The 23,205-nt window shown below is 42.1% G+C and overlaps 1 protein-coding gene across 5 annotated transcripts in view; it reads left to right on the top strand.

Moving 5' to 3' along the window:
• Window positions 1–2,915: 2,915 nt before the first annotated feature.
• Window positions 2,916–23,205, top strand: part of STIM2 (stromal interaction molecule 2) — a 140,537-nt gene continuing 120,247 nt past the window's right edge. The window contains exon 1 of one of the 5 annotated variants that reach the window (XM_035714393.2): window positions 2,916–3,013. Coding sequence is in view for 3 of the 5 variants with exons in the window: in XM_025437142.3 (XP_025292927.1) it covers window positions 3,236–3,572 (337 nt within the window). In the remaining 2 variants the exon portion in view is untranslated. Of the gene's footprint in view, window positions 3,014–3,056; window positions 3,573–4,702; window positions 4,773–23,205 lie in introns of those variants that run through there. The other 4 variants (XM_025437145.3, XM_025437142.3, XM_025437143.3 and 1 more) reach the window with 4 other exon arrangements.

Here is a 23,205-nt window from a genome sequence, read left to right as displayed (position 1 = left end):
ACGCCCGGACAGGGCTGCTTTGCTTCTGGGATGGGAGGGGCCGCGCGGACGGATCTTGCGTCTGTGCTGGCCGCGCCCTACGGAGTTCAGGAATGTTTGGTGGGAAGATGAGCTCGAACCACCGCGCAGGCGAAGAGCGGGGAGCCCAGGACACGCGCCCGGGTCTGTGCGGGGCCAGCTCTCCCCGCGGCATGAAGACCCGTGTGCCAGGCGGCGCGCGAGGCACACCTGTTAGTTCACGCTCCTGCAGCCGCCCGCAACCCTATGCGGCGGGGCAATTACGAGGTCCCTAAGCACCCCCGCCCCCCCCCCCCCCCAAGCCAGGACAGATGCATTTTTCTCCAGGTTACACAGCTGAGAAATGGTGGAGTTGCAGTTTCCACCAGGTTTGTCTCATTCCAACGCTCCGCCCCCCCCCCCATCAGATGCTTGAAGTCACGAATGGGTGAAAAGTAGACGATAAAGACATCACTCTGCAAATTAATGGAAAGTCGTAAGGTCCGGACGTTAAGAACGCGGTGGTAGGAGTCAGGCGGCAAAGAAAGGGGCTCAGGGTGGATTTTAATGGGATTTGGCAAGAGGGGAAAGAGGAGATGACAAGTTCCTGGGAATCCAGGAAAGGGAAGGCAAAGGCTTTGAAGAAGTCGGAAGAAAGGGAAGCGATCGCTGTAACGGGAACTTGGGTGTTTTCTGTGAGGCTTGCAGATGGGAGCGTCTGTAATTCTACAGGTCTGCTGGTCTTCCAAAGCAGCAAGAACTTTCTGCAAAGAAAGTTGAGAAAAGAAAGAAATAACTTTCTTTTTTCTGCACTTAGGTTTGTGCTAGATGCACAGTGACGTTATGCCTCTGTTCAACCAGAGGATGCTTTGGGGCCACCCTGATAGAAACTTTGGCACCCTTGGCAAAGATGATAGGAGATGAAGGATTCAGTGCTGAACTCTGGCCTGCTTGGGGCAGGTCTCTCAGTGTTCGCAGGTACCTCCCTATCTCCTTTCTGGCTCCAGTAGTGAGCGGCATAGACAGTTAATCTCAACCTCGAGTCCATTGCCCTCTCCGTGCCAACCAACATCCTTATCTTTCACAGAAAGACGGAGGGGTGGGGTGTCTGGCCGGCTCAGTCAGTGGAGTATGCAACTCTTGTTCTCCAGGTGGTGAGTTCAAGCCCCAGGTCGGGTGTGGAGCCTTTTTAAAATAAAAGGAGGACGGGCGGGGGGGGGGGGAGGGGGGAAGATAAACCCCCATATAATCTTTGTTTAAAGAAGTTTGGCCTCGGTGATTTGACAATTTGTGGTTTTATACTGCAGTTATTGCCGTAATAGAGCTTGCCCTCCTCAATTTAACAACTAATTAACTACTTCCTTGTATTAGTGGCTAATTATTTAATGGGTGTACATTTTATCTCCTAAGCAAGATCATAAATTTCCCCAGGCAGAGACTGTGTTCTTATATCCCTGAGTACTGACTTGACTTTTTTGCCTCTCTTGTTCCCCCTGAATTCCCACTACTCCATACCTGCCTGGTACATACTAGGCATTCAGCGAATACTGAATGAATGAAATGTTGGAGAGCAGGAAACAAGCCTGTTATCTGTATTTTTCCCAGTCTTCTAGCAGAATGCTCTCCTTTTTGTAGACACTCAGCAAATGTGTGACTTGATTGCTGTGCCTTTCAGCAGGGGACGTATAATCTCCCTTTTGTCCTCTGAGGAATTGCCACCTAAAAAACACTATGTCCTCAAGAAGCCTGTCAAGAAACAATTGTGGATAGATTGATTAGCTTCGAGGAAACTCTCGATTCTTTTCTGAGGTGTGCATCTGCTCTTCCACGGTGAATGATAGTCATGGTTATGTTGGCCGGATCGACTAAGAAATTCTTTGGGAGATTGTGTAATTTGGGTATCTTCTTGACTTGAGAAAAGCCGCCCAAATCAAACCCCTAACCCAACAAAGAACACCTAATACCAAACAGGACCTTTATGCTTAGGAACCCTGTCTGCAAATCTTTTTTTTTTTTTTTTCTCCCCTCTTTTTCTTTAAAGAGTGGCAGAGACACAGGCAGAGGGAGAAGCAGGCTCCATGCAGGGAGCCCGACGTGGGACTGATCCCAGGTCTCCAGGATCACACCCCGGGCCGAAGGCAGGCGCTAAACCACTGAGCCACCCGGGCTGCCCCTGTCTGCAAATCTTAAAGGAACTTTGTGCTCCTGGGAGAGGGTGCACCGTGCTTCATTCCCGGTGGGTAAAGCCAAATCTGCACCAGCATTGGGAAAACTTCATAAACTGACAGCGAGGAAGCCTTATGATGGGGCGGTGGCTTGATGAGGTCAGGTGACGTTTGGACGTAGGCAAGTCAGGGGCAAGAGCAAATCCATTTTTTCAATATTTCCGTTCAGCGGTGCTCAATCTAGCCCTATCCTTTATTCGCTGTGGGACCTGGGGGTGGGGTGGGGGGTGGGCAAGGTACTCCTCATCTCTGGGCCTCAGTTTCCTCATTTGTAAAATGGGGATGATAACCATGCCAGTCCCTTTTTCACAGTCACAATGCGTAAACCTGTAAAGCCTACAGAGCAGTAGCAGGCGCTTTAAGTAAAGAAGGCACTATGCTGGGCTGCTTCCACTTCCCCATCGCCGGCTCCTTGTAAGCCCCACCTATGTTGAAATTCTAGAGACGCCGCTGTTTCTGATTACACGGTTCTCCCCGATCCGTGCAATTATCCTGGTTGGCGCCTACACTCCTGTACCTTGCCGGGACAACCCGGGCAGTCCGCACTGCTTCGTGGCCCCCCCCAGACCCCCGGCCGTGCGGGCCGCGCCGCCTCCCCCACGCCGCCGCCGGCTCCGCGCAGCCGCCCCCCGCGGGGCTCCCGGGCTCGCGGCCACGCCCTCGGGGCGGGGCTTGGGCTCCGCGCAGGCGCACTGCGGCGGCGCCGCGCCTGCGCCGTGGCGGGGCTGAAGGAGGCGGGGGATTGGTATGCTGCGTGCGAGTGTGTGAGGGCGGAGGCGGCGGCGAGCGTGGTACTACGGGCGCGGGCCGGAGGGGGCGGGGGGATGCGCCGCGGCGGCGGCGGCGGCGGCGGCGGCGGCGGCGGCGGCGCGGGCGCTGGGCTGCGGAGCGGAGGCGCCAGAGCCGCGGGGCCCGGTCTCGCCGCCGCAGGAGCGCGGGGGTCGCGCGCGGCCTGAGGACGCCGCACCTTTCTGCCCCTCGCCTTTTTTTTTTTTTTTAAACAACCGGAACCAATGAACGCAGCCGGGGCCGGAGCTCCGGAGGCCGCCGGTGCCGAGGGGACCAGGCTGGCGCCCGGCAGGAGCAGGCGTCCGCGGCGGCGGGGGCGGCCCGCGGCGGGCGGGGCGGGCGGGGCGGGCGGGGGGCCGGCGGCCGGGGCTCCTCCGCGCCCTCGCCCCGCCGCGGCCCGCCCGGCCTGGGCTGCGGGGCTGCTGCTCGGGCTGCTGCTGCTCGGCGCGGCCGACGGATGCGACCTGGCGTCCCGGCAGCTCCGCGGGCGGCGGGCCTCGGGCGCGGCCGCCGCCTCCTCTCCCGCCGCGGTGGCGGCCGACAGTCCGGCGCTCATGACAGGTGAGGGCCCGGGGGGCGGCGGGGGGCGGGCGGCGGGCGCGACGCCGGCGGCCGCGGGACCCCCGACCCGGGAGGGGCCCCTGCTCCAGCCCTGCTTCAGCCGCTGCTGCCCCTGCTCTGCCCCTGCTCCACCCCTGCCCCAGGTCCTGCCCCTGCCCCAGGTCCTGCCCCTGCCCCAGCCCCTGCCCCTGCCCCAGCCCCTGCCCCAGCCCCTGCCCCTGCCCCAGCCCCTGCTCCACTCCTGCCCCAGCTCCTGCCCCAGCTCCAGCCCGAGCCCCAGCCCCAGATCTAGCCTCTGCCCTTGCTCCAGTCCCTGCTCCAGTCCCTGCTCCAGCCCCTGCCCCTGCCCCAGCTCCACTCCTGCCCCAGCTCCTGCCCCGGCTCCAGCCCGAGCCCCAGCCCCAGATCCAGCCTCTGCCCCTGTCTCTGCCCTTGCTCCAGCCCCTGCTCCAGCCCCTGCCCCAGCTCCTGCCCCTGCCCCAGTCCCTGCTCCAGCCCCTGCCCCAGCTCCTGCCCCTGCCCCAGCCCCTGCTCCAGCCCCTGCCCCAGCCCCTGCCCCAGCCCCTGCTCCACCCCTGCCCCAGCTCCTGCCCCGGCTCCAGCCCGAGCCCCAGCCCCAGATCCAGCCTCTGCCCCTGTCTCTGCCCTTGCTCCAGCCCCTGCCCCAGCTCCTGCCCCTGCCCCAGCCCCTGCTCCACCTCCTGCCCCGGCTCCAGCCCGAGCCCCAGCCCCAGATCCAGCCTCTGCCCCTGTCTCTGCCCGTGCTCCAGCCCCTGCTCCAGCCTCCGCCCCTGCCCTTGCCCCAGCTCCTGTCCCTGCTCCAGCCCTTGCTCCTGTCCCAGCCCCTGCTCATGCTCCAGCCCCTGCCTCTGCTCCAGCTCCTGCTCCTGCGCCTGCCCCAGCCTCTATCCCAGCCCCCGTCCCTGCCCGACTCCCGCTGTACGACCTGCCACGGCCGGGGCGCGATGCGGAGCGGGGCGCCCCGACGCCAGCGCCCCGGCCGCTGCCTGGTCTGGGTCCCCTACGGCCGGGACGGCTTTCTCCTCCGCCCCCACCCCCGACACCCCGCCCTCCACTGAGCCTCTCGGCGGCGGCACTAGCTTCTCCGCCCTACGGTCGGGCTCCCCGGTGTTCCTCGCTGAGCAATGCAGTGGTTTCCCTTCCGTGCTGCAGAAGAGCCGAGCCAGCAGGGTCTGCAGGGTACTGGGCTGATTTTTTTTTTTTTTTTTTTTTTTAAAGCTGCTGGAAAAAGTCAGCAGCAGCAATGCGGTATTTAGTCGGCCTGTGGTGCTGCTTTTGCAGAGGCAGCTGCCAGCGAGTCGTACAGGTTCAAAGCCCCGCTGAGCACGGTGTCCCAGGGGAGGCTGCTAAAGCGGATTCTTTGAGAGCCATAATACCTAGTGGTATTAGTGGTTCCGTATTAGTAGGCGGAAATCTCTAAGTCTAATGTGTATTTTTTGAAGGGTGGGAGGAAGGTTTTAAAGGATGGGAAGTATTTGCTGCTGGGAGCATCGCTGGGTGACAAAGGGTGCAGGAAAGCTCTTCAGGTAGCCAGAAATATGCCTTAAAACTTAGCAGGTGCAGGATATTCAGGGCTAGTATTTGAGCGGCACAGTTCTGATAGAATGCACCAGCACTTTTGTAATACAGAACGTTCTCGAAATTATCGAAACCTTGCGAACACGTTTGGTAAGGTTAGATAGAAAACCGAATCGCCTTAAAGCCTTCCAGTGTCACGTACAACTGATACGTGTGGTTTGAGTAATGATTTGGGAATCTTGAGACGATTTCTTTTGGAAAAGTAGTGGAGCTAAAGTAATGTTCATTTTTTTTTCTTCTTACTGTATTTTTAAGAGTAATCGGTAGATCTTCTACATTGCAAGATGAAAAAGGAAAACGTGAAGGGGAACAAGATGACCTGTCATTAACCTAACCGAAGTGATGATAGTGCAGCAGTCCTCCGAAAGTTACTAACAGCTGCTTTGAGAAGTGCTCGGGGAGCTGTATTCTTTGAAGCAAAGCAAATGCTCTGGGATTTATGACAGAGTGTTTACTATTTTAGAGAGTCGGTGGATTTTGTCAAGCTCTTTGAAAGTTGTGTAGAATATAATGATCAGAATATTTAACTTATTTTACCCTGAAGCATACCTAGCTCTTTTAAAATGAAACCTGAAACATCAAACCAGTCACTGGGCAATTAGGATACAGTGACTACAGAATGAGGAGTATTAGGAGCACAGTATAGTTTGAGAGAATAGCTGGAATGACTTTATGCTTTAGTAGTCTTTATTCTCCAACTACAAATGTGGCAGAGAAAAGTGAAGAACAGGGATCATTACAAAAGTAGCAAGATGAAAAACTATAATTGTGAAGTTTCAGGAAAATAGCAAGATAAACCTGACTCTAAAGGTTTAATGCCTCACACAGGAAGGGAGGGAGCAGAGATATTTGGGCTTCTGGGAGGTACAGAAGCATGATTATTGGTTTCTTGAGCAGAAGAGTTTGATTAATAAATAATTGGCTAATGCTTTATCAATATGTCATTGGTAGGGCATGCGATTCAGAAAATGTAGTGTTCTTTAACCAATAACAATACGGTGTATACTATGTCGATTATAGCAAGGAAATTGCTTCAGGTGAAATTTTTAGTTGACTTTATAATCCTCTTTGAAGATCTAAATTTCTCTGAGTTATGTATGGCGTCGTGAAAAAAGAAAGGTGATTGTGATTGGATAAAAAGTCTGATCACAAAAAATGAGTTTGTGCTGTAGTGCTTTAAAATAAGTGTACAAAAATAATATTAACTCTGGAATTTATTTTTAATGTTCTTATTCTTTCCCTTTGTTGGAATATTAATTTTTAACAAGTTAAATATTTCCATTTAGAATTTAAGATTATCAGACTACACATGTGCAAGTTAAATTGTGGTCATTTTTAAGAAGTTTATGTAAATACAGTCAATAGCACTGGTACCTGGGAAGTGGTAAATTGACGTCTGTAATAAAGGTGGAGCATGTTGAAAATTTCTGAGCAATATATATGCTTTCTATAAGGGCTCCTTCCTATTCCTCTGATGGTGTGAATAGTGTTCTTTAGTGATTTCCACCTGGAAATGTTGCGATCACCCGTGAACATAATATATTATTGCTATCGTACACTTTAGGAAGTAGATTGTACTTAGAAAATACTGCGTTTTCATATTTTGGGCAGTGTTAATGGAGAGAAATGGGATAGAGAGTGTTAGTAACAAAACAGCTATATGTGAATTTTGAAAGTGGAAAATTCTTGAATATTCTGAGAGAGGAATTGATCTATGGCTCTGTATTAAAGTTGTCACTTATCTGTGAGTATTCTTTTTTTTTTTTTTTAAGATTTTATTTATTTATTCATGAGAAAGAGAGGGAGAGGGAGAGAGAGGCAGAGGCAGAGACACAGGCAGAGGGAGAAGCAGGCTCCATGCAGGGAGCCCGATGTGGGACTAGATCCTGGGTTTCCAGGATCAGGCCCTGGGCTGAAGGTGGTGCTAAACTGATGAGCCACCTGGGCTGCCCATCTGTGAGTATTCTTAAGCGCTCTGAAAGTGACAGCCAAAATCACGTCTTCTCTTTTCCTCTACAGATTGGTATTTTTAATATTTCAGGGAACATCATGAGTCTGCCTCTTACTAATAAAATGTAGAAAGCATTCTTTTCCACTGAGGTTTGCCTCTCAAGAGTTTTACTTTCAAGGTTTAGTGTGTTTTAAGAATTAATTGCCTTTAAGTCATCTGTCACATGCTTAGTTTTGAGCAAGCAAGTGTTCTAAAGGGAGAATGAGATATCCTCAAAATAAACGGACTCACTGTCATAATGAGTATTGGTTTATGTTTTCCTTTTTTATATTACGTTTTCAGAATTGAGTGTGCAAAAGGTTGATAAGCTGAAACCAATATTTATAATGCTGTGTAGTAAAGGCTTAAATAATATGTTCATATATATATTTAGGGCTCTGGCTTTGAAAGCGATCAGAATTTAAAGCAAGTTAGGGCTTGGTGACTGAAAGTTTGCTGATTACAATCTAAGGCAGTAGTTTAATAATTCAAAGCATTAATTTCTTTTTTTGCCTAACAAATTTAGATTCAGTGACTTGCTCCTAGTGGAGAGTGATTGATCTCATCCGGATATGGTTTCTGAGAAATAGTTTATGAAAGGGCAAGGAAAGAGCAAAGAATATACACACACAAATATGTCGTGTGTATATGTATCTATATATATCACAGTTCTTTATTCTGGCAAAATGTGCAGAATACAGTTGATCTTTGAACTACAGGGTTGGGGTGCCAATGTGTGCAGTTAAAAATCCAAGTATAACTTTTGACTCCTCCAAACTAGATGCCCAAGGTAAACAATTGACACATATTTCGTATTTGTATTATATATTGTATTCTTAAAGTAAGCTAGAGTAAGGGAAACATTATTAATAAAGTCATGAGGGAGGGGCGGCCGGGTGGCTCAGCGGTGGAGTATCTGCCTTCAGCTCAGGTGGTGATCCCGGAGTCCCGGATCAGGTTCCACGTCGGGCTCCCTGCGTGGAGCTTGTTTCTCTCTGTGTGACTCATGAATAAATAAATGAAATCTTAAAAAAAAAAAAAATTCATGAGGGAAAATACATTTATAGTATTGTACTGTATTTATAGAAAAAATATGTGTATAAAGCAAACCTTTACAAAGGTACAAAGTTTAAACCTACAGAGTCCAAGGGTCAACTGTAACTGAAACATTTAAAACATGTTTTCTTATATGTAGTGGTTTTCAGAATTTTTTAAAACAAGTTTTAGCATCGGAAATGTTTGCTTTATCTTTTTTTTTTAAATGAATGCAACCTTCTTTAGTGCCTCTATAAATGTTTACTAAAATACTTTTTACTAGTTTGGTGTGTTATTAGGAATATAAAATATTTTAGAACGTGTCTTTTGGAAGTATTAAAATTTCAATGAAAACTTAAAATACGGAAACCCTGGGTGGCGCAGCGGTTTAGCGCCTGCCTTTGGCCCAGGGTGCGATCCTGGAGACCCGGGATTGAATCCCACTTTGGGCTCCAGGTGCATGGAGCCTGCTTCTCCCTCTGCCTATGTCTCTGCCTCTCTCTCTCTCTCTCTCTCTCTCTCTCATAAATAAATAAAAATTAAAAAAAAAAAGAAAACTTAAAATATTAATTTGAAGGTACACCATTTAGAAAGAGCCATTCCATTCATTAGTGTTAAACACCTCTATGTGGTGGGCGTTTGCTAATTTAGATGAAAATACTTCACACGAGCATGATTATCATTGTAAAAAGTCTTAAGATTGATTTGAAATATCTCCCTTTGCTTACCTACATTTACTTAGCAAATATTGTCACTTTTTTTTTTTAATTCTAACTGGTTTGGGTGTAGTTATTTTACAATGAATTATAGTGTTAATGTTTATATTGTGGCAATAGTTAAGCTCACAGTGTAGTTCACATAGTACCAGAGGAAACCATTATTCCTCTTTTTTTAAAAAAAAAAAAAAAGATTTTATTTATTTATGAGAGACACAGAGAAAAAGGCAGAGACACAGGCAGAGGGAGAAGCAGGCCCCACGCAGGGAGCCCGACGTGGAACCCGATCGATCCCAGGACTCCAGGATCACGCCCTGGGCTGAAGGCAGGCGCTAAATCGCTGAGCCACCCGGGCATCCCATTATTCCTCTTTTTGTGAAATTGCTCTTTCTGAATTTAGCTTCTGATTTCCTTTTGATGGCTAGGTCTTCTGCTGTATTCTCTTTTGCCTTCTCAGGTAGTTATCATTACTAGTTCTTTCCTTCATCAGTATTTGGCCATTGCTGTAGGGGTTTCTTTTTCTTTTCTTTTTTTTTCTTTCTTTTCTTTTCTTTTCTTTTCTTTTCTTTTCTTTTCTTTTCTTTTCTTTTTTCTTTTCTTTCTTTCTTTCTTTCTTTCTTTCTTTCTTTCTTTCTTTCTTTCTCTGACTACAGGATTAAGAATCAACTCATACATGTTTTTGATCTAGTCTATTTTGAACATTTAAGAATTAGTAATTTTACTGGTCTGGAAACATTGCTTTTCTTGGGAATACCATGGTAGAACTGATTGGTCTCTGTTGGGAATCCCTGCATAGGAATAATTTAGAGGGTCACTTGGAAAAATGAGTTTGGGATTTAGCATAACTTTAGCAATAGGAGGAGCCACACAGGAATTCTTTAATTTGCTAAAGGCTTGCTTTGTGATTGAATGCATACTAATGTTTTCAGATTAATTTAGACTTCTGAGTAACTATGTCAAGCATTGTGGATATTGGCCTACTCATTGATAATCGGTGTAGGATACTCTTAAGATGATGCTTGGGGATCTATATCTATGTAAATGGTAGCTAAAGTATAAACTGGTTAAGCTAATGTTAAGATAAACAGTCAATAATATGATTAGTAAGCCCCTTTTGGTATTCACTAAAATTTGGACTTTATCTTATTAAGAACTAACAGATTTTATCAGCCTAACCATTTCCCCCCCAAGATTTATTTATTGATTTATTTGAGAGAGAGGGAGAGAAATAGACTCCCTTCTCAGCATGGAGCCCAACATGGGGCTCAATCCCATGACCCTGAGATCGACCTGAGCTGGAATCAAGAGTTGGATGCTTAACTGGCACTCCCAGGTGCCTTTCAGCCAAACAATTATTAAGCACATGCACAGTACCATACATATAGTAGGAATTGGAAAGTATACACAAAAGAGAAAGACCATGAGTGTGCCTATTGGGAATAGTAGATATATTTATTAAACTATTACTAGCTGTCAGTATTGTGCTAAGTGGTTTATATATCACTGTTTTTGATTCTGACATTAATACTATTAGAGATAACCCTACTATAATCTTCATATAAATGTTGGGGAAACCAATGGAGTAACTTAAGTAACTTACTGAAGGTCATACTTAGTAATTAGAGTCAGAGATTGACCTGAGTTTCTCTGCTTACAGAGCTTTGATTCTTTACTGGTATGTTGTATGCATCTTTGCACACAACTAGGCATAATAGATGGATTGTATTAGTACCAAAATGGACTGCAAGATGTTGGAGAGAGGAAAGCTATTAGGGAATATTACTTAGAGGAGGTTCTAGGGTTTGAGTGGGATCTTGATGTTAGATAGGGACTTCTTGTGGAGATGAGTGAAAGATCTTTCTCGGAGAAGGCATGTGCAGGCGTAAGAAGTTAATAGTTTTCTTTATAGTTAAGCATAGGGTATATGTAGAGTAGCGGGAAATGCAAGGAGAAAGAAGGCTCAGGTCAAATTATCGAGGACTTTAATATTCCTTAGTTTGTATGCTTGGTATTGAAATGTCAACACATTTAACACTGGGGTACTCAGTCTTGTGCAGGAGACTATGGGAAATGATGGTACATTTTCTTGGTATATCCATTTTACTAGATCGGGAAACAAATGATTTATTTGATAGTAACAAAACATTTAACAGTACTGAATGTGCATGTGTTATGGAGAATGCAAATTTAATTGTTAAGGTAAAATAAAAGGCTTGAGGTATTTTGGCCTTTCAGAGTGTTCTGTTCATAAACTTAAAAGTAGTAAATCTGTTTTCTTGTTGGGTTGGGAATCACTGTAGTTTTTGAATATGGAAGTGACATGACTCTGTGAGAAAGTGAAGTCTGAGTGGTTAGAAGTGAGGAGATGATAGAAATGAAGAGGACAGTTAGGAAACTGAAGAGAAGTAAAGGTCTTGAGAATTTCAGTCATGAAATTATGGCTATGAAAATGTTTAGAGGAAATTTTATTAAATTTGCTTTATTAGGAATCTAGAGGGAAATCTAAGAAACAAAAATTACCTTTTAATATTAAACACCTAGTGTTTGTAGAATGACTTATTTAAATTGATGAAAGTCCTTGAAAATATGCAAGAGGAATGTAGTTTTAGTATTCCTTATTTTATTTTTATTTTAAAGATTTATTTTTTTATTCATGAGAGAACACAGACTGAGAGAGAGAGAGGCAGAGACATAGGCAGAGGGAGAAGCAGGCTCCTCTCAGGGAGCCCGATATGTGGGACTCAATCCCAGGACCCTGGGATCACGACCTGAGCTGAAGGTAGGTGCCTAACCGCTGAGCCACCCAGGCATCCCTATTTTTATTTTTTAAAATACTTTATCCATTTATTTAGAGAGAGCCAGAGAAAGCGAACGTGCAAGTAGGAGGAAGGGCAGAGAGAGAGAGAGAGAGAATCTCAAGCAGACTCCACAGAGTGAAGGGCTGGACACAGGGCTCTGTCCCAGGACCTTTAGACCATGACCCGAGCCAAAGTCAAGAATTGGGCACTCGACCAACTGAGCCACCCAGGCGCCCCTAGTATTCCGTGTGTTAAAGTGGATGTTTGTTCCTTAACAGTGGATAACTGTTTCTGGATTGACTTAATACTATATTGCATCAAAGTTGAATTTTCCCCACCCCAGCTCTCCTTTGAATAAGCAATGCCTAAAAGTATTGGCATATTATTTGTTTCAAAATTAACTTTTGAGTTTCACATGTGAATTTCAAACTTGATCCTTAGGTGATGATTTCAAATTTGTTCATTTCCTTATCCTTCTAGATCTTTATATTAGTAGGTATTAGATATTTAGTCCTTCTTGACAGTTTCTAATCCTACCTTCAGTTTTCCTTGACTGGCTTTATTATTGCTAATTTTAAGAGTAGTTCTCTCTTGTCTGTCCTCAGTCTTGTGTTCCTCTAGTCTAGCTGAACATTTCCTCCTCAGAGAACTTCATTACTAGGAAAGTTCTAAATTGGGGGTGGGGAACCCCAAGCCAATGATTGACTTAACTTTTGGCTTTATTTCATTTGGCCCTTGAGGTGATACTGCACAACCATCATGGCTGCAGTCCTGAGAGTAATTTCCTTTCTGTTAGGCTGCCCTCAGTCGCACAGTGTAAAGTGAAACAACTTTAGGAGAAAGGCTAAGATCAGTTGTAGAATGCTAAATAGTGGCTGTTCAGTGTTTTCTTTAGGCGGTGGTAATTCCCCTCACCCCAGAACCCACAGTGTATTAGAACAGTTAGTTGGACTAACATTCATCTCAGAACTCAAGCATCTGTCTCAGTGTTTCTTGCAAAACGAATTTGTCTTTATGTGTACTTAGGGATTTTGGCCTCTGTTTAACTTACTTTTACCTCTACTTCCCTACCTCTCTTTTTGATCTTCCTAAACTTGCCAGTATGTGGAACTGAAATACTTCAAAAATGATTTTACTGAATTAAGTACTGGGTTTTTAATTTTAGAAATAATGGAAGTGAATCTGATTTAAAAAATGTTAAACAACCTATTTCAAACCCCTACAGTAACAAAACTGATTTGTAGTTGTTGATTAAGTGATTCTCAATAAGTAAAAAAAGTTTTTTTTAAAACCTTCACTTGAAATATTTATCTGTTATATAACATATGGACATTTCACAGATCCATGTTATTGTGTTCATGTTTTCTTTCCTTTTTAGAAATGTCTAATGTTGAGTAAACAGATAATCTTATTCCTCCTCCTCTATTCCTATTCTCTAGCAATAAATCTCTAACTTTTCCATTAATGGTACGTATATAATTTTTCCTGTGTCTTTACTTTCATCTTCAGCGATTCTTTCTATTTTGTTACACACATTCAAACTGTGTTAATCCTTGATACTTATTTCTTCTGGATACCAAATTAAAAAAAAATCTACTTTAAAGTTGAATAAAACTGGGGGTATAGGTACTCTGATATTTTTTGAGTTTTTAAAAAAAAAGTATACCCTGTGATGTGCAGCCAGTATTTGGTTCTGGGTCTGTTGAAATAGATCCTAAAAAGAAGTGTAGAGGGTAAAAGTCAGAAAGTCAGACTATGGTGACCATGTGTGCATGCATATACGTGTGCACATAAAGCTTTAAACATTAAAGTAATTGTTTTGTGGCAGATATGTTGCAAGGAACTGGGGATATAAAGATGCTGAAATTGCATCATTACAAGAACAATATAAACTTGAAAATTGCCTGAGAGTGTACTGCATAATCTAAAAAAAAGAATTAATATGGTATTTATTTTTAAAAAGGGAACCTCTGTGGCAGCTTATCTAGTAGCAATTTTGCATTTACTAAAAATACCTATTAGAATATCTATTAGAAATTTTTTAAAAAAATTTATTCATGAGAGACAGAGAGAGTGAGAGCGAGAGAGGCAGAGACACAGGCAGAGGGAGAAGCAGGCTCCATGTAGGGAGTCTGACATGGGACTGGATCCCGGGCTTCTAGGATCATGCCCCAGGCTGAAGGCGGTGCTAAACCGCTAAGCCACCTGGACTGCCCTTATTAGAAATTTCTTGTTACACATTTGCAATTTTGAAAATAAGCCCCCTTCCCCTTCTTTGGAACAAGGTGTGATATAAATATAGTACTTTTTTACTTTTTGATATTATTTTTATTCTTCATTCAACATGGGGCTCAGACTCACAACCCTGATGTCAAGAGTTGCATGTTCTACCAACAGAGCCAGCCAGGTGCCCTGAAGTGGGCTATTTTTTCCACAGTAGAAGTATTCACTGAGAATGCATAAGAGTTTATCACATGGGGGGGGGGGTGGGTGGGTACCTGGATGGCTCAGTTGGTTAAGCATCCAACTCTTAGTTTTGGCTCAGGTCACTCTCACAGAGTCATGAGATCAAGTCACATGTTGGGCTGGGCACTTAGCCTGGAGTCTGCTTTTCCTTCTCTCTCTGCTACCACCCCCCCCCCCCCCGCCCATGCTCTCTTTGTAAATAAATAAAATATTTAAAAAGTGTTATAAAGAGTTTGTCACATAGGGAAAAGTGTAATTGTGAGAGGAAGAAGCTGAGTGGGGAATGACATGATAGACATTGCCATTTGAGAATGCTTAGTGGAAATTGTGAATTGTGGCAGAGTTAGTGGTCAGCCTGGTTGTAGTGTGCCACCATCTGTGTCTACAAGTGGGATTCAAATATATGCCAGGCATTTGTATATTTTACCTCATTTAATCCTTTAGAATCCTAGTGAGGTTATCATTCCTGTATATTACTATATATGATGGAGATTTAGATTTGGGTCTCAAACAGTTTATTCCTTAAAAATCCTCCAGGGGGCTCTTGCGTGGCTCACTTGGTTAATTGCCTTTGGCTCAGGTGGTGATCTCAGGGTCTGGGTATCTAGCCTCTCATTGCATTGCAGTCCTGATCAGCAGGGGTCTGCTTCTTCCTCTCCCTCTGTGCTTGTGTGTGCACGTGCTCACTCCCCCTCAAATAAATAAAATCTTTAAAAAATCCTCTACAGCCAAAGATCTTTATGATAAATAAAATTTAAAAAACTAAATTTAAATGATATCCTCAGTAAGTAGGTAATTCCTATTTGTGGTTTGTTTTAATGTATATTCCTTAAGGATGGAATGTTATTTTTATGAAGCATAGCATTTTATATCTTGAACTTTTATCTGGGCCATAAGTCTGCTTCCACTTTTTGTACAGTGTGGTTAGGAGCATAGCCTCTAGACTAGAGTGAGATTTCTTGAGTTTGAGTCCCAGTCTGACAGTGGTTTTGTAATTTGGGTAGGTGATTTAATCTATTCATGCCTGCAAAGTGTTCCTGGACTCAATTCCAGTGTGTGTAGGGAGACTTGCCCATACCAGCAGGCAGTTTTTGGACATCATCTGAGTGTCTGAAAATGCAACACAATCCTGACACAATCTACCTGGAGATGGAATTGGATTCCACAGGTAGCTGTCCCACAAGACTACCCTCCATTTCAGAAGCCAGGTATAAACCCTGGTTGTGCTTCTGATCTATTAATCAGAGGTTCACATTGACCCCACTCCTTGGGTTTAATTTGCTGGAGTAGCTCACAGAACTCAGAAAAACTTGCTGACTTACTAGATTACCAGTTTATGACAAAGAATATTAAAGAATTCATATCAACAGCCCCATGAAGAGATACATAGGGCAAAATCCCAAACAAAGTAGTTTCTGTCTTCCTGGAGTTTGGGGGTCTGCATAATGGCACATGGAAGCTTTCTGTCCCCAGTGTGGAAGTAGTCTGGATGCCCTGTTTTTTTTTTTTTTTTTTTAAATGGAGGCATTGGGTTTTCATTATATAGGCATGATTGATGAACTCATTGGCCATTGGTAATTGATTCAGCCTCTAGCCTTCCCAGAAATCTGGTTGGGATTGAAAGTTCCAACCCTCCATTCAAGCTTGGTTCCTCTGGCAACCAGCCCCCATTCCTTAGGTGTGTTTTGCATAAATCACCTTCATTAATGTAAGCCCAGTTGTGGTAGAAAGGGTTTGTTAGGAATACTAAGACAGTCATTTCACCTTTATGGCTCTGAAGCTTTTTCAGGAACTGAGGATAAGAGCCCAAATACAACAAAAGATACTCCCTTTGCTCTTATCCCTCAGGAAATTCCATGGGTTTTGGGAGCTGTGAGCCAGAGACTGTGGATGAAGACGAAATATATATGAGGTTTTTATTTTGGTTATCTCAGTGACCAAATACATGCAGTTGTTATAAATTTCAATATTGTGCCTAAATTTCCTTAACTCTAAAATAGGTTTGAATACATAAATTAATCTACGTAGAAAGCTTAGAACAGAGTCTGGCAAATACAAATATTCAATTGTTGACTTACTATTTTTAATCTATACATAAAGGTGTACAGTAGTTGTAGAAATGTGATGTATCGAGTATTAAGATGTTTCATGTTGCGTTTTTAAAAAGTGTGAAGACATTTTGAGTCACTCCACGATCTAAATAACCATTAATGATCTGAGGTAAGTAAAAAATTTGTAATAATATGAAGCTAAGGGGATTGAGATTGAGGAGTACTATGGTATTTTTAAGAAGTTGTGTCATTAGCTTAAGTGATTTTGTACCTTTATTATTTTATAAGATTAAAAGACTTAAAGAATTTTGCAGTTGAAATATTAGACTTAAAAATCTTTTAGGTTTTTAATGCATGGAGCTTTCATTTCAGTTGGGAGGATAGGGGGAAAAATTATTTTTAACTTGTGAGAAATGCTATCAAGGAACAAAAGAGAGTTACAAGATAGAAAACACTGTGGCTCATATAGGGACACCTACTGATTTAGATAGGCTTGTTAAGAAAGCTTTCTGAGAAGATGACATTTAACAGGACATCTGCAGGATCAGGAGCCAAATCTGTGAAGAGTTGGGTAATAGCATTCCACACAGTGGTAATAACATGGACAAAAGACTTCGAGGCAAAGTATTTGAATATTTGAAGAAGTGAAAGTATCATTTTGACTGAGCATCTTGAAGAAGGGGAAGAGTAGTGTTTGATCTGGCTGTACAAGAGGGAAGGGTCAGATGGTACAGAGCCACATAGACCATATCTGGGATTTATTCAGTGGGTGGTAGGAAGCCATTGAAGCATTTTCAGGAGTGTAGTTTTTAAAAATTATTATTTTATTATTATTTTATTTTTTTTCAGGAAGGTAGTTACAAAATTCCTTTTTTGGGGGGTGGGTTTGGTCCAGTGTTTTGTTTTTTTCCCCTAAATTATTATGGAAAGAACACATAATGTAAAATTTCCCATCTTAATCATTTTTAAGCATACAATTCAGTAGTGTTTAGTATATTCACATTGTTGTGAAACAGATCTCCAGAACTTTTTTCATGTTGCTGCAAGACTCAAACTCTACTAAATTTCAATCAAGAAGAAAAGGCAAACTGAACAAGAAACAAAGGCCTTTTATTTGGGGTCGCAGAACTGGCAATTCAGGGAGTGCAGATTCTGGTAGCAACTAGGAGGGTGTCTTACTCATGTGAGGAAAGCAGGGGATTTTTATGAGAAAGAAGAGGATAATCACGTGACTTAGATAAAGAAGAGGGGGAAATGTTTATGGGTGATAAACAGTTGAGCCGCTTTTGATTATTCTCTAATCAACTACTTTATTGATGTTACCAAATGAAACTATTCTTGGTATGCATTAGTTAATTGTTCTGTCTTCATAAAGTTCATACCAACAGTATTATGGTCCAAATGTCAGTTCTGTTGAATTTTACTAGCAACTGCTTGTTAAACAGGCCTGGTCTGGCACAGTTTAAGAGTTCATGAGTTAGAAAGGAAAATGGAGCTTCAAAATGGGGTCTCTCATTTGACACCATCAAACAGCGGCTCCCCACGCCCTCTGGGGACCTTCCTTCTGGTGTTTCCATGCATTTGACTACTTTACATATCTCAGTATAAGTGGAATCATACAGTATTTGTTTTATTGTGATTGGCTTCTTTGACTTAGCATAATGTCCTTCATGTTCATCCATGTTGTAGCATGTCGCAGGACTTTTCTTCCTTCTTAAGGCTGAATAACATTCCATTGTATGTATATACCACATTTTTTATATCCATTCATATCCAGGTGCCAGTGGACACTTGGGGTTGCTTCTACATTTTGGCTATTGTGAATAGTCCTATGAACATGGGTATGCAGATATCTCTCTGAGACTCTGCTTTCAGTTCTTTTGTGTGTGTATACACACACACACACACACACACATACACTATTAGGATTGCTGGGTCATATGGTAGTTCTGTGTTTAATTTTTTGAGGCACCTCATACTGTTTTCCAGTGGTTGTCCCCTTTTCCAACGCACCATCAGAGTACGTGTGTTTCCATTACTCTGTGATTTACATTTAAAATATTTCTTTGGCTGCTATTTGGGGGATGAATTGTTGGGCTCAAGAGTCACCACAGGGAGATTGCATTGGGAAGTAGTTATTAGTAGTCTAGTTGAGAATTAATAATGGCTTGGACTAGGATGGTAGGAGGAGGAAGGGTTAACAAGATATTTTGAATTAGCATTGATTTGATTTGCTGATGGTTTGGGAAACAGCAGTGAAAGAAAGGGGAGAATCAAGGACAGCACTTAGATTGGTAATTTCAAGGTCCCCAATGACCTCCATAATACTGATGCAGGTAGGAAGGTCTTTCCCAGAAGCTCTAAGTGTCTTTCTTTTCATGTCTGGTAGGTCAGGCTTGGATTGTTGGACGATTTCCCTTTTTAGAGCAATCATGTTTCATTCTCCTGGGAGAATGACTGGGAGAGTGGCCACCTTCCTGAGCACATTGCTACCCTATATTTGAACAAAATGGAGGTTCTTTTAGGAATCTTCCATCTGTGTAGCGATTAATGGTTGACAGGCAGAACTTTGTGTCTAATATGTCCAGTACTTTAAAATATATGGGTCATCTGTAATATGATTTAATCAATGGTGTTATTCTTATCTAAGATGTTTTTGTTGCTATTTGAAAAATATTATGAGTTAAATGTTTTTGTGAAAAACTAGCATACCTTTATTTGTGACTGCTAATAACTTCTAGTGGAAAAATGTTACAGGATAGCTTTCAGTTTTTCACTTATGTAAACTGAGTAATTATGATTAATACTTTATTCAGTTGGCTTGAGTCATGAACTTCTTTAGTTGATAATTTCACATCTTTTGAAAACGCTTAGGAAAATTAAAATGGATTATTAGAAAGGCTGGAAACTTTATTCAATTTGTAATCTCACGGACATTAAAAAAACATTTAGAAAGTGCTAGCTGATGTGAAATTAAGAGTGGTAAAGTTAGTATTAGGCATAGTCTATGAGGTTTATTCTACAAATGTTTGAATGCCTACTTTTAGACACTTTTTAGGTGCCGGAGAAGTAGTAGGAACTAAACAAACAAAGTCTCTGCTCTTAACGATTTCACTTTCAATGCTCCAGTTGTTTGTCCTGCAGTAATAGTTTTGGTATATATAGAATGTGATATTTGAACAAATTAGTAACTTCCTCATTTTGTGTTGCCTCATTTTGTTGCGCTTTCACTGGTTTCCAGAGGCCTTTATAATTGAAGCTGAGAGCTACATTGTTTATCTATTAATCCTTTTACTTGTTTATAATACCCGATCTACAAGTCGTGATAAATCTCTTTAAGTCTTACACAAAACATACTTAAATATATGTATTGTATTGTATTTTTGTAAAAAAAATATTTATTTATTTATTCATGAGAGACAGAGCGAGAGAGGCAGAGACAGGCTGAGGGAGAAACAGGCTCCCTGCAAGGAGCCCGATGTGGGACTTGATCCTGGATCCCGGGATCACACCCTGAGCCAAAGGCAGATGCTCAACTACTGAGCCACCCAGGCATCCCAAATATGTGTATTTTAAAACCAACTTTCATGCAGTGTAATAGGCCTAGAACTAGAATTCAATTCTATTAGCTCCTAGTCCTGTGTTGTTTTTGCCACAGGCTATATAGTATTCTTTATGGGATCTATTTTAGAATATTATAGAAACATGCAAATATGTTGGTTCTCTGAATTTAATTAAGTCCATGACAATTTATGATGAATTGTTTAAACTTGTTTATAAAATTACCATTTAGCTTTTATAGTATACTAAAAATTTAGTTTTGCATTTTGAAGTCTTAAAATTTTTTTCATGTACCTTGCTGGTAGTCATGTACATTATTCATCATAAATCTTGAGTATTGAACTGCTAATAATTAGGACTTTTTCTTTCATATTGTAGATTAGTAAAAGAGTAAAATATTGGGACGCCTGTGTGGCTCAGTGGTTGAGTGTCTGTCTGCCTTTGGCTCAAGGCGTGATGCCGGATTCTGGGATCGAGTCTCACATCAGGCTCCTTGTGGGGAGCCTGCTTCTTCCTCTAAGTCTTTGCCTTTCTCTCTGTGTCTCTTATGAATAAATAAAATGTTTGTTTATTTATTTATTTAATTTTTTAAAGATTTTATTTATTTATTCATGAGAAACATACACAGAGAGGCAGAGACACAGGCAGAGGGAGAAGCAGGCTCCATGCAGGGAGCCCGACGTGGGACTCAATCCCAGGACTCCAGGATTGCGCCCCGGGCCGAAGGCAGGCACTAAACCGCTAAGCCACCCAGGAATCCCCTGTTTATTAACTTTTTATTTTTTTTTAAGGTTTTATTTATTTATTCATGAGAGACACAGAGAGAAACACAGAGAGAGACACAGGCAGAGGGAGAAGCAGGCTCCATGCAGAGAGCCTGATGTGGGACTCCATCCAGGGACTCCAGGGTCACACCCTGAGCCAAAGGCAGACGCTCAACTGCTGAGCCACCCAGGCATCCCTAAATAAAATGTTTAAAAAAAGAGTACAAAATTGTTATATTCTAGGGCCTCTAACTTATAATTAAATAACATGAGAATAGATTCTGCTTAGAAATTAAAAGATAATAAGGTAAGTCAGGTTTTTTTGTTTTGTTTTTTGTCTTTTGTCTTTGGTCGGTTTTTTAAGATTTTAGAAAAACAGCAGCTGTTTTTAGTTAAGTAGAAATTTCAAAGCAAGATATGTTTGTAGGTAATTTCTTTCTACTCATGATGAAGATGTTCCTGAAAAATCTTACCCAGAAGAATTTGAGGTTGAAGAAGATCTTATGGGAAAAATAGGCTTAAAGTAAGGCATTAGTGGGGTAACCTGGGTGGCTCTGTCAGTTAAGTGTCTGATTCTCAATTTTGGTTCAAGTCATGATATCAGGGTTGTGAGATAGAGCCCTGCATCAGACTCCACACTGAGCGGAGCCTGCCTAAGAGTCTTTTCCTTTCCATCCCCACCTCCTCTTTGCAGCACATACCTGTATGCTTGCATGTGCATTCTCTTGTACATGTGTGCTTGGGCCCACACGCGCTCTCTTTCTGCTGCAAAAAATACTGAGATCAATAGCCGTATGACAGTCTTTATTAATATTTGCTAAAAGAAGATGCTGTAGTAAAGCATCATTTGCATATTCTGAATTAGTAATTCAGAAAAGTTAATTTCTATTTATCATCTTTTTATTATAATGAAAGTTTCAGAATTTCCTTTTGTAGTTTGTGAGATGCTTGAAACCCATCTTATGTTGTAGTAGATAGTATGTACACTAGGGAGCATATTTATATGCTACTCAGTATTTAGTCCATTGAAAAGTTATCTGTCCTTTTGCTATTACTAGGAATTGTTGATTCATATCTCTTAGGGTCCACAGTGGCTCCAGACATGCTGATTAACTTGGAAAACTAAAATGGGAAAATCTTTGAGTAAATTTATTTAACAATTCTTTGAATATTCCTACTATTTATCAATTCTTTGAATATTCCTACTACTTGACTCAGACATCTTTAGTAATTCATAGGGTATTGGTAAAATTTGAATTTTTCCTGTAGGAACCTTTTATTTGGAAACATGAGGATTTTGAACATTCTGACTTGCCTGTTTCCCACCACTTATGTGGGTTTTTGGATCTTAGCACTTTTTCAGCTATGAGACAATAGAAGGCTACTCTAAAGGTAAATTTTCCTTTAACTTAAGATTGCATTTAAAAAGTCTCAACTCTGGGATCCCTGGGTGGCGTAGTGGTTTAGCGCCTGCCTTTGGCCCAGGGCGCGATCCTGGAGACCTGGGATCGAATCCCACGTTGGGCTCCCAGTGCATGGAGCCTGCTTCTCCCTCTGCCTGTGTCTCTGCCTCTCTCTCTCTCTCTCTCTCTCCCCCCCCCCGTGTGACTATCATAAATTAAAAAAAAAAAAAAAAGTCTCAACTCTGACTTTTCTCTACTTTATGCTTATCAATCTCTAGATCCTTCTTTTTTCCAGTCATCTATAACACAGATTTTTACTAGAATGGACATGATAAACCATAATTAAATTTGTACAAGAGGGCTGAGTTGGTGGAGTAATTAAATTTGTACAACCTGGCTGAGTTGGTGGAGTGTGCAACTCGATTTTGAGCCCCACTGGGGTTGAGGGTTGGTTACTTAAAAATCTTAGAAATAAAAAAATTTGTAAAAGAATTTTTACAAAATAGAATTATCATCCCAGAGGATTTACTGAATTCATACACAATAACTGTTCTTACAACTCATAATGGAGTGCTTTTATTTAATGTCCTTGATGAAAATTAACAGTTTTTTCTTGTTGTTGAAATGATAATAGTCTAAATATATTTGTTTGGTGGCTATTGAAAGGAAACTATAATATATGTTTATTTGATTATACTTTATAATTCAGTTCAGGTATTTTTCCTCTCTTACCACCTTTTCTTCTGTTTCACCTATTTCTGTAGTTTCTTTTTATGTGGAGATGGGAAGAGTATGTTATTGTGTTTTTATAAGTAATTGAGCATGTTTTACAGTATCTGCTAACTACAAACTTTTGTAGTTAATTGCTATATCTTTTGTCTGAACCCTTTGCTTTAACTCACTTGATTTAAAGTAATGATAACTTCACAGTTTTAAGAGTTTTCTGAGCTCTTTTGGATCTGTATCTTGTTGTCTTCCATTTTGAAAAATCTCAACCATTATCTTTTTAGATAATTCTTTTGTCCTATTTTTCTTCCTTCTCCTTTTGGCACTCCAATTAAGTATATGTTGGACCATTTGATATTATCCCACAGTTATTGATTTTTATCCTTTTTATTTCAGTTTGGATAATTTCTGTTGATTTGTCATCTTAAATGCACTGGTAATTCTGTCAAAGGAATTTTCCAACTTTGAATTTGTGGGTTCTTTTTTTTTAAGTGTTATCATTGGGTTCACTTTTAGAGTTTTCA

This window comes from Canis lupus, chromosome 3 (genome assembly GCF_003254725.2).
Source record: "Canis lupus dingo isolate Sandy chromosome 3, ASM325472v2, whole genome shotgun sequence".
NCBI lineage: Eukaryota > Metazoa > Chordata > Mammalia > Carnivora > Canidae > Canis > Canis lupus.
The sequence above is the reverse complement of the archived record's forward strand: the minus strand, read 5'-3'. Positions and strand labels throughout refer to the sequence as shown.